The 15,492-nt window shown below is 44.6% G+C and overlaps 1 protein-coding gene across 1 annotated transcript; it reads right to left on the bottom strand.

Annotated features, from left to right (window-relative positions):
• Window positions 1-282: 282 nt before the first annotated feature.
• On the bottom strand, window positions 283-4,629 carry LOC115539357 (uncharacterized). The gene is made up of 2 exons (XM_030350406.1): window positions 3,760-4,629; window positions 283-3,666 (listed from the first exon to the last, which is right to left on the bottom strand). The coding sequence occupies exon 2, from the start codon at window positions 2,656-2,658 to the stop codon at window positions 1,486-1,488; it is 1,173 nt and encodes a 390-aa protein (XP_030206266.1). The 5' UTR covers window positions 2,659-3,666; window positions 3,760-4,629; the 3' UTR covers window positions 283-1,485.
• Between the last annotated feature and the right edge of the window lie 10,863 nt (window positions 4,630-15,492).

Genomic DNA, 15,492 nt, shown 5'->3' with positions numbered 1-15,492 from the left:
GCCGTTGGAAGGTGCTGGGTGAGTTGCACAGGCCGAACGGCATCCGATTAAATTCGAACAAGCCAAAGGGGGTACAAAAGGCAGTTTTTTGCTTATCATCCTCTGCCATCAAGACTTGATTGTACCCACTTGCAAGGTCAAGGGTAGAGAACAAGGTGGCTCCACCCAAAGCGTCAAGTGATTCATCAATTCTAGGGAGCGGGAATGCATCTTTTCTTGTCCGTGCGTTTCACTGCCTATAGTCAACACAGAGTCTAATGTTGCCATCTCGTTTTTGGACCACTACAATAGGGGATGAGTATGGACTACAGCTTGGACGTATCACACCAGTGTCTAAGAGTCCCCCAATATGTGCCTTCACGATTTCATATTGAGAAGGTGGTAGTCGACGATATCGTTGCCGTATGGGAGTTGTGTCAAGCAGGGGAATTTGGTGCTGGATTATATTTGTGCATCCCAAATCTCCTTCCTCCTTACTGAATACTGCACTATGCTTCAACAGCAGGGCTTTTCCTTGCTGTGCCTGTTCTGGGCAAAGGTTTGGCCACGACATTTCTGACAAATCTACAGATGTTGGGTGAGCTTCTACAGTGTGTATATGATCAGCTGGATAGGGGTGGTCGGATTCTTCAAAAATCACTGCCTCTTTCTCAGGTCTAGCGTCTGCCATGAACAGTTCACCCAGAATTGTACCAGAGCGCAACCAGGTGTCTTGCATACCTACATTAACCACTGGTACCCATACCTCCCCCCGCCCGACTGGCAACCAGGCTGGAGAGGCCAGCAGGCCATTTGGCCAGTTATCGGCCTTAGGTTCGAACAAAGCAGATGGTAAGGCACGCCCAAGTTGCTGAGTACAATTTGCTGGTATCATCTTCCAAGTGCCTGCAGGGACACGTACAGGGGCCCGCCCTTTAACCCTCACTCTGCCTAGAAGGCCGGTGGGTGACAAGCAGTCAATTCTATGGCACTCTGAAAAAGCCTCTTTCCATGCATCTCCTGCTTGTTTCACCGACTGTGACTGAAGCAAAGAGGATCCGTGCTGGCGGAATAGTTCGTTATAGCAGCCATTGATAATATTCATGCCTAACAGTCCCGAGATTCGTGGCTTGCTTGCCTGAAGCAGTGGAGTAGGTGGGTCTTTTACTACTAGAACGCCCATCTGAGGGAGGGTCTTCCCCAAGACTGTCACATCTAGCTCTAGGTAGCCAAGATAAGGAATATCTAATCCATTTGCTGCCCTGAGCTGTAACCAAATACATTGCTGTAAGGGAACTGAAACCCCAGTATCAAAGTGCTGGTGGAAAAGCCTCTCGGGTATGGTAGTTACCATGGACCCGGTGTCCAGAAGACACGGTATAGTCACCCCCCCCATGTTTACCTCAACTGAGGGGCAAGCCCCAATAAGTCTTTTTAGATGTTTTGAAGAGATAGACGAGCCCTCAAAGTCCCCGGCTGGTGGTTGGCTCTTGCCACCAAAGGGCTCTAGTTTTCCTGTTGGCTAGCCATGTTGGTCAACCCCTCTACTATTTGACTGGAGGCAGTCGTTTCCCTCCGCCCAGCAGGCCCTGCATTATGTCTACTGGATGCGGAACAAAACCTGGCAATGTGACCCGGCTGGTCACAGCGCAAACAGATTGGTTGGCCATCAGGTTGGAATCGAGGAGGCTTCCGGTGGGGGCCATTTGGGCCTTGTCGCGGGGCAGTGGGGTAAGAAGAGGGGCCTAGTCTCTCGGTGGGGTAGGAAGAAGGGCCTAGTCTCTCAGTGGGATAAGAAGAGGGGCCTAATCTCTCTAGAATAGCATTTAGTTGTGCTTGTTGATTACGGAAACACTCTTTTAGTTCAGCTAGGTCATCTACTGGCCTTACAGATGTAGTATGTCTTTCTGAGCTACACTCACCCAGTACTTGCATTCTAGAGTCACACGAGTAGGCCCTGCCTCGTGGAGTACTTGGATGCTCTCCTTCCTCTACCCAGCGGACAGCCTCGCTGCGAATTGCAAAGAAAGAAGATTCAGGGTCAAGTCTTATTGAACGTTTGAGCTCTCTGCGCAACAACCCATCTCTTACATTTTCGACAAACTGGTCCCTTACCATACCATCAGGGTTATGGATACCATTTGGGTTGCTACATTTGATGGCTTCCATGCTAGTCAAAAGAGCATGTGAAAATTCACGGACAGATTCCCCCTCTAGCTGTTTCCTCTGGAAGAATTGTTTTTGTAAAGTAATGAAAGATTTGGTACACCCAAAAATCTCAATCAATATTTCCAATATTTTATCTGGATTACTCCTATCAGTGGATGGGCGAAATCTGATTTCCTTCTTTGCCTCCCCATCAAGGTGGTCCAGTATAAACAATGCTTGTTCTCCCCGCGACATGTGTCGTCCTCCCACAGCTCTACGGGCTCCCTCTACCCATTCTCTCACTGGCATGGGATCAGTAGCTTGTCCTGAGAATCTAGGGCATTTTCTTTCTCGGGGTAAGTAAATGTATCTCTCTGCTCCACTAGCAAGAGTTGCTCTCTCTCCTCCCTCCTCATTAGGAGATGGCCTGCCCCCCTTTAACCGCTCATTGTCTGCCTGAAGCTGCTTAACCAGCTCAGTTAAGGCCCTAAATTGCCCCTCCATTGAACGGTCACGCTCTTCATCAGACATCACAGTTGAACTTATCAAATGTACTCACGAATGAAAACGAGTAAAAGAAACAAACCTATCAGCAACAGTAATAATGCCACCTAAACTGTCTTTAGTATTTCACAGAACTAATTACTCGGACCCTAATCTGTAGCCACTGTTTTCCTCTCCCTCACATGTACCAACATTTCATGTATATTGAAAAACACAATACAAAACCAAAGAAAAATATATCACCTGTGCAATCCTGCCGACAACGCCAAATATGTGACCCTTGCTACCTAGTATAGACAACGCCAGCCCCTGCATGTCCAGAGGCACCCCAACCCAAGAAATCTACCTCCCCGCTGGTATCGAAGGATTGTATCGGCACAGGTGATATAGTACAAAATTATTTATTTCTTGGTTCTTTTGGTTTTAAAAGTAAAGCCCACAGGCACACAGGATGATAAGGGAAGTATAAGACATGCACAATTTGATAGTTGACAGAACAGGGGACCACTAGCCTCACAATAATAGAACTGTAGCATATGGTCAAAGCAAATCACAGCACTCATACAATAAAGAAAAGAAAGTAACAAACCAAACATAAAGCACGCAAAGCAAAACACTCCAAAACAGTATTACTCTACAAACCAAACAAAAGGGACCACAAATACAGCCTATCGAATAAAGAGACCAGAGCCTAACTGCCCATCCCACCCAATTGTACTTGCCCAATAAATAACCCCACCTTATCCCTATATTCTCCTACGGACACGGTCCTTCACACGCACCAACCCGCCGGTATGCGGCCACAGTCACTCACGCGCACCAACACATTCCCACTCGCCGGTATGCGCACGCGCACACACGTAAACTATAGAGAGGGAGAGAAGAAAACAGTGGCCACACGCTGGAGCTGGAGTCAAGGGTCGGTGCGTGTCTGCCGTTCCCCCTTATCCCCGCTGCACACCCGCCGATCGCTCTGATTCCCCGGCTGCAGCAAACGTCTCCGATCCCCCAGCTGCGGCCAACGCCTGTCACAGGCTACGAGGATCAATACACGCAGACACCACTGATCACATTGTCAATCCAGCCATGCAAGAATGATTTGGGGATAGGGTGAAGACACTACATTACCTTGAGTCACGATGTAGTTTAAATTAAGACAGACACCCGACGTCGCTCTACAGCCCCAGCGTTCTGAGTTCCCTGCTCTCGAAAGCCCCAAAGAGATTCCACGTCATGGAAGCCCAGGTGTATTTATAGACATCCTAATTACATCCCATCAGTGCCCAATTGTCAAACACGTATTGCTTCCTCCCCTACTTTACCGTGTTTTCACCTTTCTGGTCACTCTGCTCACATTTACTTTTAGCGATTTCCAGGAAGCTTGATGAAAAAGACATCATAAGTAAGTATACATGCTTTAAAGTGTCTTTATTAGTGGTGTTTGTGTGATATGCGAGTAGTCCGTACGCGTTACAAATGCTTTAAAAATGTTTCCCAAACAATGCTAATGGAAGCGATCTCTGCTGTTATCTATCCCGTATATATGCTATGATTAAACAGGGAAATCGGGAAATCGCTGCTTTTACTATACTGTAGTACATGCGTTATGTCAGGGGTATGCATATCCTACTATTTCTGAAATCTTGATCGGACTATAAACCTTGCCTTTTTTCCCCATTTTTCGAATCTGCGGTTTATATAACGATGCGGCTAATCTATGGATTTTTACAGCTAACGGCCACTCTGAAAATTAGTATTCGAAGTTTAAATCAGTAAGCCTACACATCATTCCATTTAGCTGCTGCGGTTTATACTCCGGTGCGCCTTTATAGTGCGGAAAATACGGTATATAGTTTTACTTACAAGGTACACATCTTGCTACTGGAAACATTGGACCCGAAGCTTGTATGTGTTTTAATTATGTGTGTATTATAATTGATAATGCCTCATTTGCATTCCGTCTTAAATGTTTTATATTGTTTTGTGTGTGTGTGTGTGTGTGTGTGTGTGTGTGTGTGTGTGTGTGTGTGTGTGTGTGTGTGTGTGTGTGTGTGTGTGTGTGTGTGTGTGTGTGTATTTATATGCGTATATATATGTGTATGTATATGAAGTGTGCTGTCTATGTGGACCTTCCTGTGTCTTGAATAAAGTTATAATAATAATAATACTTGAATGATCCGTGATGAAGTAGTCTAAGCCAGGATATTTACAGCTTTTGCCTAATAACAGCTGTTTTTCATGTCCTTATCTTTAGAAATGACGAAGACTGGGAAACCAGACTCACACTGGGCAGGTGTGATGACCCTCTATGCTCAGGGGAAATATACAAGTAGTTGATATTATATGCCGTTTGGGCCCATTCCGATCTGAACACACTTCCGGTTGGGGAGGGTGGGGGGTGGAGGGGGGATCCCTATTCACAGGGGCCACTTCCTGTTTATGTTTTATGGCGGGTCGTAAACATAGTATAAAAAGGGGGCGACGGCTGCTGTAGGGTCCCCGCATTCATCAAGTTGTCTGCAGTATTCTTTTCAATCAACATGGACTGCTCATCAGAAGAAACCCATAGATCAGATAGTCCTTATTGGTTGTATAGGGGCCCTCGTACCCCGTCGCCATTGTCTTCCCCCGCCATGGACGACTCTGTGTCGAGCAATGAGGACATTGAAAACCAGATGCCTGATGGTATGTCCGTCTTTAGTACGCCTGTGTCTAACTATGTCGATAGTTGTGGAGATGCGGTACTGCTTAATGCTCCACTCAAAAGAACGAGGCCTGTTTTAGGCTTGAGAGACCGGAGTGCCGGGGATTCATTCACCCACGTTGGTGAATACGGCTTGGAGTATGTAATATCATGGGTCGATGGCTGTGTTATTTTGAAAGTTAAAGATTGTGCTACAGAGTGGCGGATGAACGTTCACGAGTGGAATTTTTTCTTGGAGAATTTATGCCCCATGCTAGACGGCGGCGAGGGTACATGGCATGGGGGACCCCATGAATACCGTTGGACCTTTCAGTATGAATCGAGGATTCAACATCGTTTGGCATGCACCTTTCAGTATGAATCGAGGATTCATCGCATGGATGCAAACTATCATACGAAGAGACCACAGGAGTTCATTTTTTTCAGACGCGGTGTTGATACAGACGAGCTACCACAGTGCTATGATATGCATTGCATCGGTAGCTCTCCTCTACGCGCCAGTGTTTTAGAAGCTGCTGATTATTTTGATAATGTCTTTTTCATGCAGTGGGCTGATCTGTCTGCACTACGTGGAATTTTTGCAGAGATTGATTCTTTGGCTAAGACGAATGAAGAACCATGGAGCACAACTGATGATGAATGCCGAATGTGCCTGTTTGAGTCGTCTGGGTTTGATGATGGGGTACATGGTGTGTTTGAGTATGTTTAGGGTTATGCTAGCATTAGAAAATGTCCGCAATGTATAAGAAGGTGGAGGGTACATACTAGTAGTATTAAGGGTGTTTTATTTTCCTTTTTTTTTAAATGTGTTTTTGATAGGCTATACCTTATTTTAATATGTGGGTGTTGTGTGTGTTTTTTATTTTCATATTCTAATGGTATATTTTTGATACGCTATGCAGCACAGGTCAATGATGAACATGTTCAAGGTGGGGGTGTGGCTATGGAGACTGCTGATTTAAAGGCTGTGCAACCCGGACCCCACTGGCTTCAAGAGTATGCCGTCTATCTGACCGGATTGAATCTGACCTTCCTACACGTCGGAGAGGACAGTGAGCTGGAGGTGGACACTGCTATGAGAGACGACGGATGGCCTGTATCAACACAGATCCGTTTAAACCCTGCATCGCTGGCTGTTCTGCGATTTACCACGGGGGTCTGTGTGGTGGCCATCATCAGCCATCAGAAGCAAGCGGACTGCTGGGGATGCCAGTGTGATTGCCCAAGTCAACGACGCCATTCATGCCTGCAGGGAGCGACACATCATCACTACGAATCCCACTACCATGACATTTGTGTCATCCTGGACAGACACCCCTTCCTGTTACTTTTAGAAACTGTTCTAAAGAAGACTACAGGGTTGACTGTGTCCCCCGGAAAAATCTATGGTGTGGTCGAATCTTATCTATGTGATTTAATATGCAATACCTATAATACCGAAAAACTGGATTCATTGACCACCGAAGGTGTGTCCGATGAACATCTGCTTCTGATACATGAAGCCATACAAATGTGGCGCCCTACATTGTCATTTTGCAAACCAAAGCCTGGTGGTGGTGGGTGGCGTTTATAATGGGTGTGTTGTTTTCTTATGCCTATGATGCGGATAGCAAGATTGTATCAGATAGACTATCCGTTTTGATGTATGCTGCCATAGAAAATGATACGTATGTCCAACATAATGCTTATATCAAATGTACGTATAAGGGTTGGAATGATCTGGTCATGAAATTCTTGTGTGATAAACCTACTGATCAAATGTTAGCTGAAGTATTTACCCATTTCCCCGATGGTGACTGTTTTACCGTCGGACATGTCATGTGTATATGTGCTTTTGTATCGGATGTCTTGAAGTTGAATAATGCCTCAAACGCCGAGGGTATTAGAACTGCTAGAATGATGGCTTGTAAAATGGTGCAGAAAAATAAAACTGCATGTAGGCTTTATCTGAGAATTGTTTTGAGTGGACAGACATTTTAAATAAAAGGATGGATAACTCTGATCAGTGTTTCAGTATTCGTTTTTTGCTGCATGCATACGACATGGATAAACGGCTGCATAAGACTTATTATGATCCCTCAGGACCAGGGGGTTACGGCGGCATCAATAAACTAAGAACGGCCCTTGAGCAAAGTGAGGGTGCAGTACCTCCACTAAAATATATCAAGAAATGGTTGCTGAAGCAGGATCCCTACACCCTGCATGTACCTGCACCGATACATTTCCGCCGAAATAGAGTATTGGTTAGTGGAATAGATAGACAGTTCCAGGCTGATTTAGTGGATATGGCAGAGTATGCATCCGAAAATGATGGTGTGCATTTTCTGTTGACGTGCATCGATGTATTCTCAAAACATGCATGGGTTCGTCCGTTACCATCCAAGAGGGCTATCGACGTCGCTAAAGCTTTTGATGATATTCTTGGTGAAGGGCGGTCCCCCGATAAACTGCAGACTGACGCTGGCAAAGAATTTTATAACAAGATCTTTCAGCGTTTGATGGAGCGGTACAATGTCAAACATTTCTCTACATCTAACGAGACCAAGGCCAGTATAGTGGAACGCTTCAACAGGACTCTGAAAACCCGCATGTGGAGATATTTAACAGCTGCCAACTCCAAACGATATGTGGATAAACAACAGGATATGGTCCATGCTTATAACCATTCATATCATAGATCGATAAAAATGACCCCGGCCAGTGTTGATAAAGATAATGAGAAAACAGTGTTTAATACGCTATACAAAACCACTCAAGAGCCGATGGTGGTGTTTAGATACGATGTTGGTGACACGGTTAGAATTTCAAAAGTCAGAGCTACATTTCGAAAGGGGTATGAGCAGACGTTTACAGATGAATATTTTGTAATATCGCAGCGCATTGCAAGGTGTCCTCCAGTCTATAAGCTGCAAGACTATGCAGGTGCCCCTGTCCATGGAACATTTTACGAGAAAGAGCTGCAAAAAGTTATAGTGTCTAAAAACAAGGTGTATAAAATAGAAAAGATTATAGATAGAAAAAGGGAGGGGTCTAAGAATCTGCTATATGTCAAATGGCTGGGGTGGCCGGAGGCATTCAATTCGTGGATAGCTGAAAAGACACTAGTCGATGCGTAAAGAGACATACAAGAGACATACAATCCATTATAACCAGAGTGTACGATGGATAAGGAGGTGTCTGGGGGTTTCTATGTGACTCTAGCGAGTAATGCATCGGCAGGGATCTACCCGCAAAATAAGATATGGAATTTTAGAACTAAATTAGCAAAATCTATACACACCAAGCAGCCCTATGAAGTAGGCCTAATTGAAGCTCAGTACCCATGCAGCTGGCATAGTTTTCCTACCGAGGACGCTACGATGACCGTTCACGATGGTAAAACAGGTCATAGGACATCATGTCTATTAGTTGGTGGGCTTTATGAGAGTATCGGATCGTTATTACTACAAATCAACAAGACTTGGACCAAACATAATCCTGGCAGTAAAGTTATACTACATCATGAAGGTATTAGAAACCGCATTTATGTAGAAGGAGACGATCACCTATCTATCGTCTTTAGAGGAAAACTGGCTGCTATGCTGGGTTTCGATACAGGTGTCAAGCTACATGCCCATAAATCGTATGCAGCATATGCCCCCCATCCCACCGATATTCACGGGGGGTGTTACAACATGTTCATATATAGCGACATTGTCGACCATCAGCTGGTCGGAGATAGTTATGTACCCCTGCTAAGGAGTATTAATATAACCGACACCAGCAGGAGACACTGCATTCACATGTTCGACAAGCCGCATTACGTACACGTAGCCCGAGACCCTCTTGGAGATATTGAAATCGATCTAAAGTCTGACCAGAATACAAATATAACATTCACATACGGCAAAGTGATACTCAAGCTGCATTTTAGACCTGTAAAACAGTAGAATTCATAGCCCCATCTATAGGGATGAGGGGGTATAGACCGCCTTACGACGAGAACAAATATGTTCAGTATTATTTAAACCAAGCAGGGAGTGGGCTACCTGGCTATGAGGGTAGCAGCACACAATATGGTGCTGGCATCGGAGGGATGTTCCGTAGCCTCTTTAGAATGGCTATTCCGTTATTTAGGCGAGGGGTTAGTATAGCAAAGCCTCATCTGAAGACTGCTGCTAAACATATTATAGGCGACGTTATGACCAACATAGCCCATGCTGCATCTACGCCCAAACAGCAGGGGGCAGGCATGAGGGTATATGCCCGAAGAGCAACAAAGTATCCGCCTATAGGATGTGGGCGTACCCGTGCACCAGCACGTCGTCGTAAACAGAATAAAAGATTGGCATCCATCAAAAAGAGAGCCAAACCTAAAAGGATCAGGAAGGGGGCAGCCCGTCGTTTTAGAGGGACGGCTAACGATATATTCATCTAGTATAGCAGGAGGGTTGAATAACAATGGCGTTGCTACATAACATGTCAGACGAATGCATTAAGAGCGAACTGGATCTCTTCTCCCTGCCTATGACGCAGACTTCGATAGAAAAAAGTACATATATTGAAATACCCCCGCTATCGGCGCTAACAGATGGTGGCCCCATAGAGTTCTTTGTATCGGCCAGTAGCGAAGACTATATAGATCTAAACAATACGTATTTACACCTGAGGATCAAGATTACTAATCCTGATGGAACAGACTTGGCGCCGGCGGCACCCGTTGGACTGATTAACTATCCAGGATGCACGTTATTCTCCCAAGTAGATATTACTCTGGGTGATAGGCTTATCACCCAGTCTTCAAACACCTATCCGTACAGAGGCATAATAGAATGCCTGCTAAACTATGGAAACGGAACATTAGACACCCAATTTGGTTGTGGTCTATTCCAGAAAGACACACACGGACATATGGACGAGATTCTTCCTGGAGGTCTCAATCTAGGCTTAACGACAAGGAGTGAATATACGGGGCGAAGTCGTATAGCGGAGCTGATATCCCCTATACACGTCGATATGTTTTTTCAGGAGAAACTGATGATTAACGGAGTTGATCTCCGTATGAGATTCATTAGAGCAAAAAATGTTTTCTGTCTCATGTCCGATGGTGCTGTGGAATACCGTGTCTCTATAGTGTCTGCAAATGTTTTCATTAAAAAGGTATCGGTAGCACCAGGCGTCAAGCTGGCACATGCCCGTGCGTTAAACCAGGCTAACGTTAAATACCCTGTTGATAGGGTATGTCTAAAGAATGTATCCATCGCTGCGGGCAGCCGTATATGCACACAGGATAATCTATTTCTAGGACAAATACCCAAGATGGTTATTATAGGTTTTGTGAATAACGAAGCATTCACAGGGAGCTATGCCAGGAATCCTTTCAGATTCCAACATTTCGGCATTGAGTTCTTATCCCTATATTGCGACGGTCAAGCATACCCCTCTAAGCCCTTTCAGCCTGACTTTACAGACTTTAGATCGATTTCAATATCTCCAAGAGGGTCTCGGGCTACGTGTACGTAATGCGGCTTGTCGAACATGTGAATGCAGTGTCTCCTGCTGGTGTCGGTTATATTAATACTCCTTAGCAGGGGTACATAACTATCTCCGACCAGCTGATGGTCGACAATGTCGCTATATATGAACATGTTGTAACACCCCCCGTGAATATCGGTGGGATGGGGGGCATATGCTGCATACGATTTATGGGCATGTAGCTTGACACCTGTATCGAAACCCAGCATAGCAGCCAGTTTTCCTCTAAAGACGATAGATAGGTGATCGTCTCCTTCTACATAAATGCGGTTTCTAATACCTTCATGATGTAGTATAACTTTACTGCCAGGATTATGTTTGGTCCAAGTCTTGTTGATTTGTAGTAATAACGATCCGATACTCTCATAAAGCCCACCAACTAATAGACATGATGTCCTATGACCTGTTTTACCATCGTGAACGGTCATCGTAGCGTCCTCGGTAGGAAAACTATGCCAGCTGCATGGGTACTGAGCTTCAATTAGGCCTACTTCATAGGGCTGCTTGGTGTGTATAGATTTTGCTAATTTAGTTCTAAAATTCCATATCTTATTTTGCGGGTAGATCCCTGCCGATGCATTACTCGCTAGAGTCACATAGAAACCCCCAGACACCTCCTTATCCATCGTACACTCTGGTTATAATGGATTGTATGTCTCTTGTATGTCTCTTTACGCATCGACTAGTGTCTTTTCAGCTATCCACGAATTGAATGCCTCCGGCCACCCCAGCCATTTGACATATAGCAGATTCTTAGACCCCTCCCTTTTTCTATCTATAATCTTTTCTATTTTATACACCTTGTTTTTAGACACTATAACTTTTTGCAGCTCTTTCTCGTAAAATGTTCCATGGACAGGGGCACCTGCATAGTCTTGCAGCTTATAGACTGGAGGACACCTTGCAATGCGCTGCGATATTACAAAATATTCATCTGTAAACGTCTGCTCATACCCCTTTCGAAATGTAGCTCTGACTTTTGAAATTCTAACCGTGTCACCAACATCGTATCTAAACACCACCATCGGCTCTTGAGTGGTTTTGTATAGCGTATTAAACACTGTTTTCTCATTATCTTTATCAACACTGGCCGGGGTCATTTTTATCGATCTATGATATGAATGGTTATAAGCATGGACCATATCCTGTAGTTTATCCACATATCGTTTGGAGTTGGCAGCTGTTAAATATCTCCACATGCGGGTTTTCAGAGTCCTGTTGAAGCGTTCCACTATACTGGCCTTGGTCTCGTTAGATGTAGAGAAATGTTTGACATTGTACCGCTCCATCAAACGCTGAAAGATCTTGTTATAAAATTCTTTGCCAGCGTCAGTCTGCAGTTTATCGGGGGACCGCCCTTCACCAAGAATATCATCAAAAGCTTTAGCGACGTCGATAGCCCTCTTGGATGGTAACGGACGAACCCATGCATGTTTTGAGAATACATCGATGCACGTCAACAGAAAATGCACACCATCATTTTCGGATGCATACTCTGCCATATCCACTAAATCAGCCTGGAACTGTCTATCTATTCCACTAACCAATACTCTATTTCGGCGGAAATGTATCGGTGCAGGTACATGCAGGGTGTAGGGATCCTGCTTCAGCAACCATTTCTTGATATATTTTAGTGGAGGTACTGCACCCTCACTTTGCTCAAGGGCCGTTCTTAGTTTATTGATGCCGCCGTAACCCCCTGGTCCTGAGGGATCATAATAAGTCTTATGCAGCCGTTTATCCATGTCGTATGCATGCAGCAAAAAACGAATACTGAAACACTGATCAGAGTTATCCATCCTTTTATTTAAAATGTCTGTCCACTCAAAACAATTCTCAGATAAAGCCTACATGCAGTTTTATTTTTCTGCACCATTTTACAAGCCATCATTCTAGCAGTTCTAATACCCTCGGCGTTTGAGGCATTATTCAACTTCAAGACATCCGATACAAAAGCACATATACACATGACATGTCCGACGGTAAAACAGTCACCATCGGGGAAATGGGTAAATACTTCAGCTAACATTTGATCAGTAGGTTTATCACACAAGAATTTCATGACCAGATCATTCCAACCCTTATACGTACATTTGATATAAGCATTATGTTGGACATACGTATCATTTTCTATGGCAGCATACATCAAAACGGATAGTCTATCTGATACAATCTTGCTATCCGCATCATAGGCATAAGAAAACAACACACCCATTATAAACGCCACCCACCACCACCAGGCTTTGGTTTGCAAAATGACAATGTAGGGCGCCACATTTGTATGGCTTCATGTATCAGAAGCAGATGTTCATCGGACACACCTTCGGTGGTCAATGAATCCAGTTTTTCGGTATTATAGGTATTGCATATTAAATCACATAGATAAGATTCGACCACACCATAGATTTTTCCGGGGGACACAGTCAACCCTGTAGTCTTCTTTAGAACAGTTTCTAAAAGTAACAGGAAGGGGTGTCTGTCCAGGATGACACAAATGTCATGGTAGTGGGATTCGTAGTGATGATGTGTCGCTCCCTGCAGGCATGAATGGCGTCGTTGACTTGGGCAATCACACTGGCATCCCCAGCAGTCCGCTTGCTTCTGATGGCTGATGATGGCCACCACACAGACCCCCGTGGTAAATCGCAGAACAGCCAGCGATGCAGGGTTTAAACGGATCTGTGTTGATACAGGCCATCCGTCGTCTCTCATAGCAGTGTCCACCTCCAGCTCACTGTCCTCTCCGACGTGTAGGAAGGTCAGATTCAATCCGGTCAGATAGACGGCATACTCTTGAAGCCAGTGGGGTCCGGGTTGCACAGCCTTTAAATCAGCAGTCTCCATAGCCACACCCCCACCTTGAACATGTTCATCATTGACCTGTGCTGCATAGCGTATCAAAAATATACCATTAGAATATGAAAATAAAAAACACACACAACACCCACATATTAAAATAAGGTATAGCCTATCAAAAACACATTTAAAAAAAAAGGAAAATAAAACACCCTTAATACTACTAGTATGTACCCTCCACCTTCTTATACATTGCGGACATTTTCTAATGCTAGCATAACCCTAAACATACTCAAACACACCATGTACCCCATCATCAAACCCAGACGACTCAAACAGGCACATTCGGCATTCATCATCAGTTGTGCTCCATGGTTCTTCATTCGTCTTAGCCAAAGAATCAATCTCTGCAAAAATTCCACGTAGTGCAGACAGATCAGCCCACTGCATGAAAAAGACATTATCAAAATAATCAGCAGCTTCTAAAACACTGGCGCGTAGAGGAGAGCTACCGATGCAATGCATATCATAGCACTGTGGTAGCTCGTCTGTATCAACACCGCGTCTGAAAAAAATGAACTCCTGTGGTCTCTTCGTATGATAGTTTGCATCCATGCGATGAATCCTCGATTCATACTGAAAGGTGCATGCCAAACGATGTTGAATCCTCGATTCATACTGAAAGGTCCAACGGTATTCATGGGGTCCCCCATGCCATGTACCCTCGCCGCCGTCTAGCATGGGGCATAAATTCTCCAAGAAAAAATTCCACTCGTGAACGTTCATCCGCCACTCTGTAGCACAATCTTTAACTTTCAAAATAACACAGCCATCGACCCATGATATTACATACTCCAAGCCGTATTCACCAACGTGGGTGAATGAATCCCCGGCACTCCGGTCTCTCAAGCCTAAAACAGGCCTCGTTCTTTTGAGTGGAGCATTAAGCAGTACCGCATCTCCACAACTATCGACATAGTTAGACACAGGCGTACTAAAGACGGACATACCATCAGGCATCTGGTTTTCAATGTCCTCATTGCTCGACACAGAGTCGTCCATGGCGGGGGAAGACAATGGCGACGGGGTACGAGGGCCCCTATACAACCAATAAGGACTATCTGATCTATGGGTTTCTTCTGATGAGCAGTCCATGTTGATTGAAAAGAATACTGCAGACAACTTGATGAATGCGGGGACCCTACAGCAGCCGTCGCCCCCTTTTTATACTATGTTTACGACCCGCCATAAAACATAAACAGGAAGTGGCCCCTGTGAATAGGGATCCCCCCTCCACCCCCCACCCTCCCCAACCGGAAGTGTGTTCAGATCGGAATGGGCCCAAACGGCATATAATATCAACTACTTATACATTTTCCACAGGCCAGAGACCGGGAGGCAGGAGATGGAGGGCGGTAATACAGCGTATTAATGCTTGTCCCTTGACCCCCGTGTTCAATCAAACTCCCCGCAAATATGATATTTTTGGGAAAAAGATCAACTGTGAGTGCGGATATCATGAGGTATGTGGTATTATACAACAATTGAGTTATATGGAATGTTTCATTTGTTTCAGATTTGACAATAGACATCCCATGAATTGTAATATCCCAGGACATTCCCAGTCTGACTTTTCAATACAATAATCTGGTGTTTTAAGGTTAATTAGTTGACAGTAGAATTGTTGTATAAAAGGAATATATGCTTATGTACTCGGCCTCCGGCCTTGTGGCTACGGCCAAACAACACACGGTGGTATATCCATTACAAACACCACTCATGCTATATTGCTTAAACATTTTTATCTGTGATACAAATGTACTGGAAAAAGGTTGTATTTGATGTCA

The sequence above is a fragment of the Gadus morhua genome, chromosome 1 (assembly GCF_902167405.1).
Source record: "Gadus morhua chromosome 1, gadMor3.0, whole genome shotgun sequence".
Taxonomy (NCBI): domain Eukaryota; kingdom Metazoa; phylum Chordata; class Actinopteri; order Gadiformes; family Gadidae; genus Gadus; species Gadus morhua.
Note: the sequence above shows the minus strand (reverse complement) of the source record. Positions and strands in the feature narration are given on the sequence as shown.

Excerpts from the sequence above, each read along its gene's own strand:
- LOC115539357 (XM_030350406.1), bottom strand. The coding sequence starts at position 2,658 with ATGTCTGATGAAGAGCGTGACCGTTCAATGGAGGGGCAATTTAGGGCC.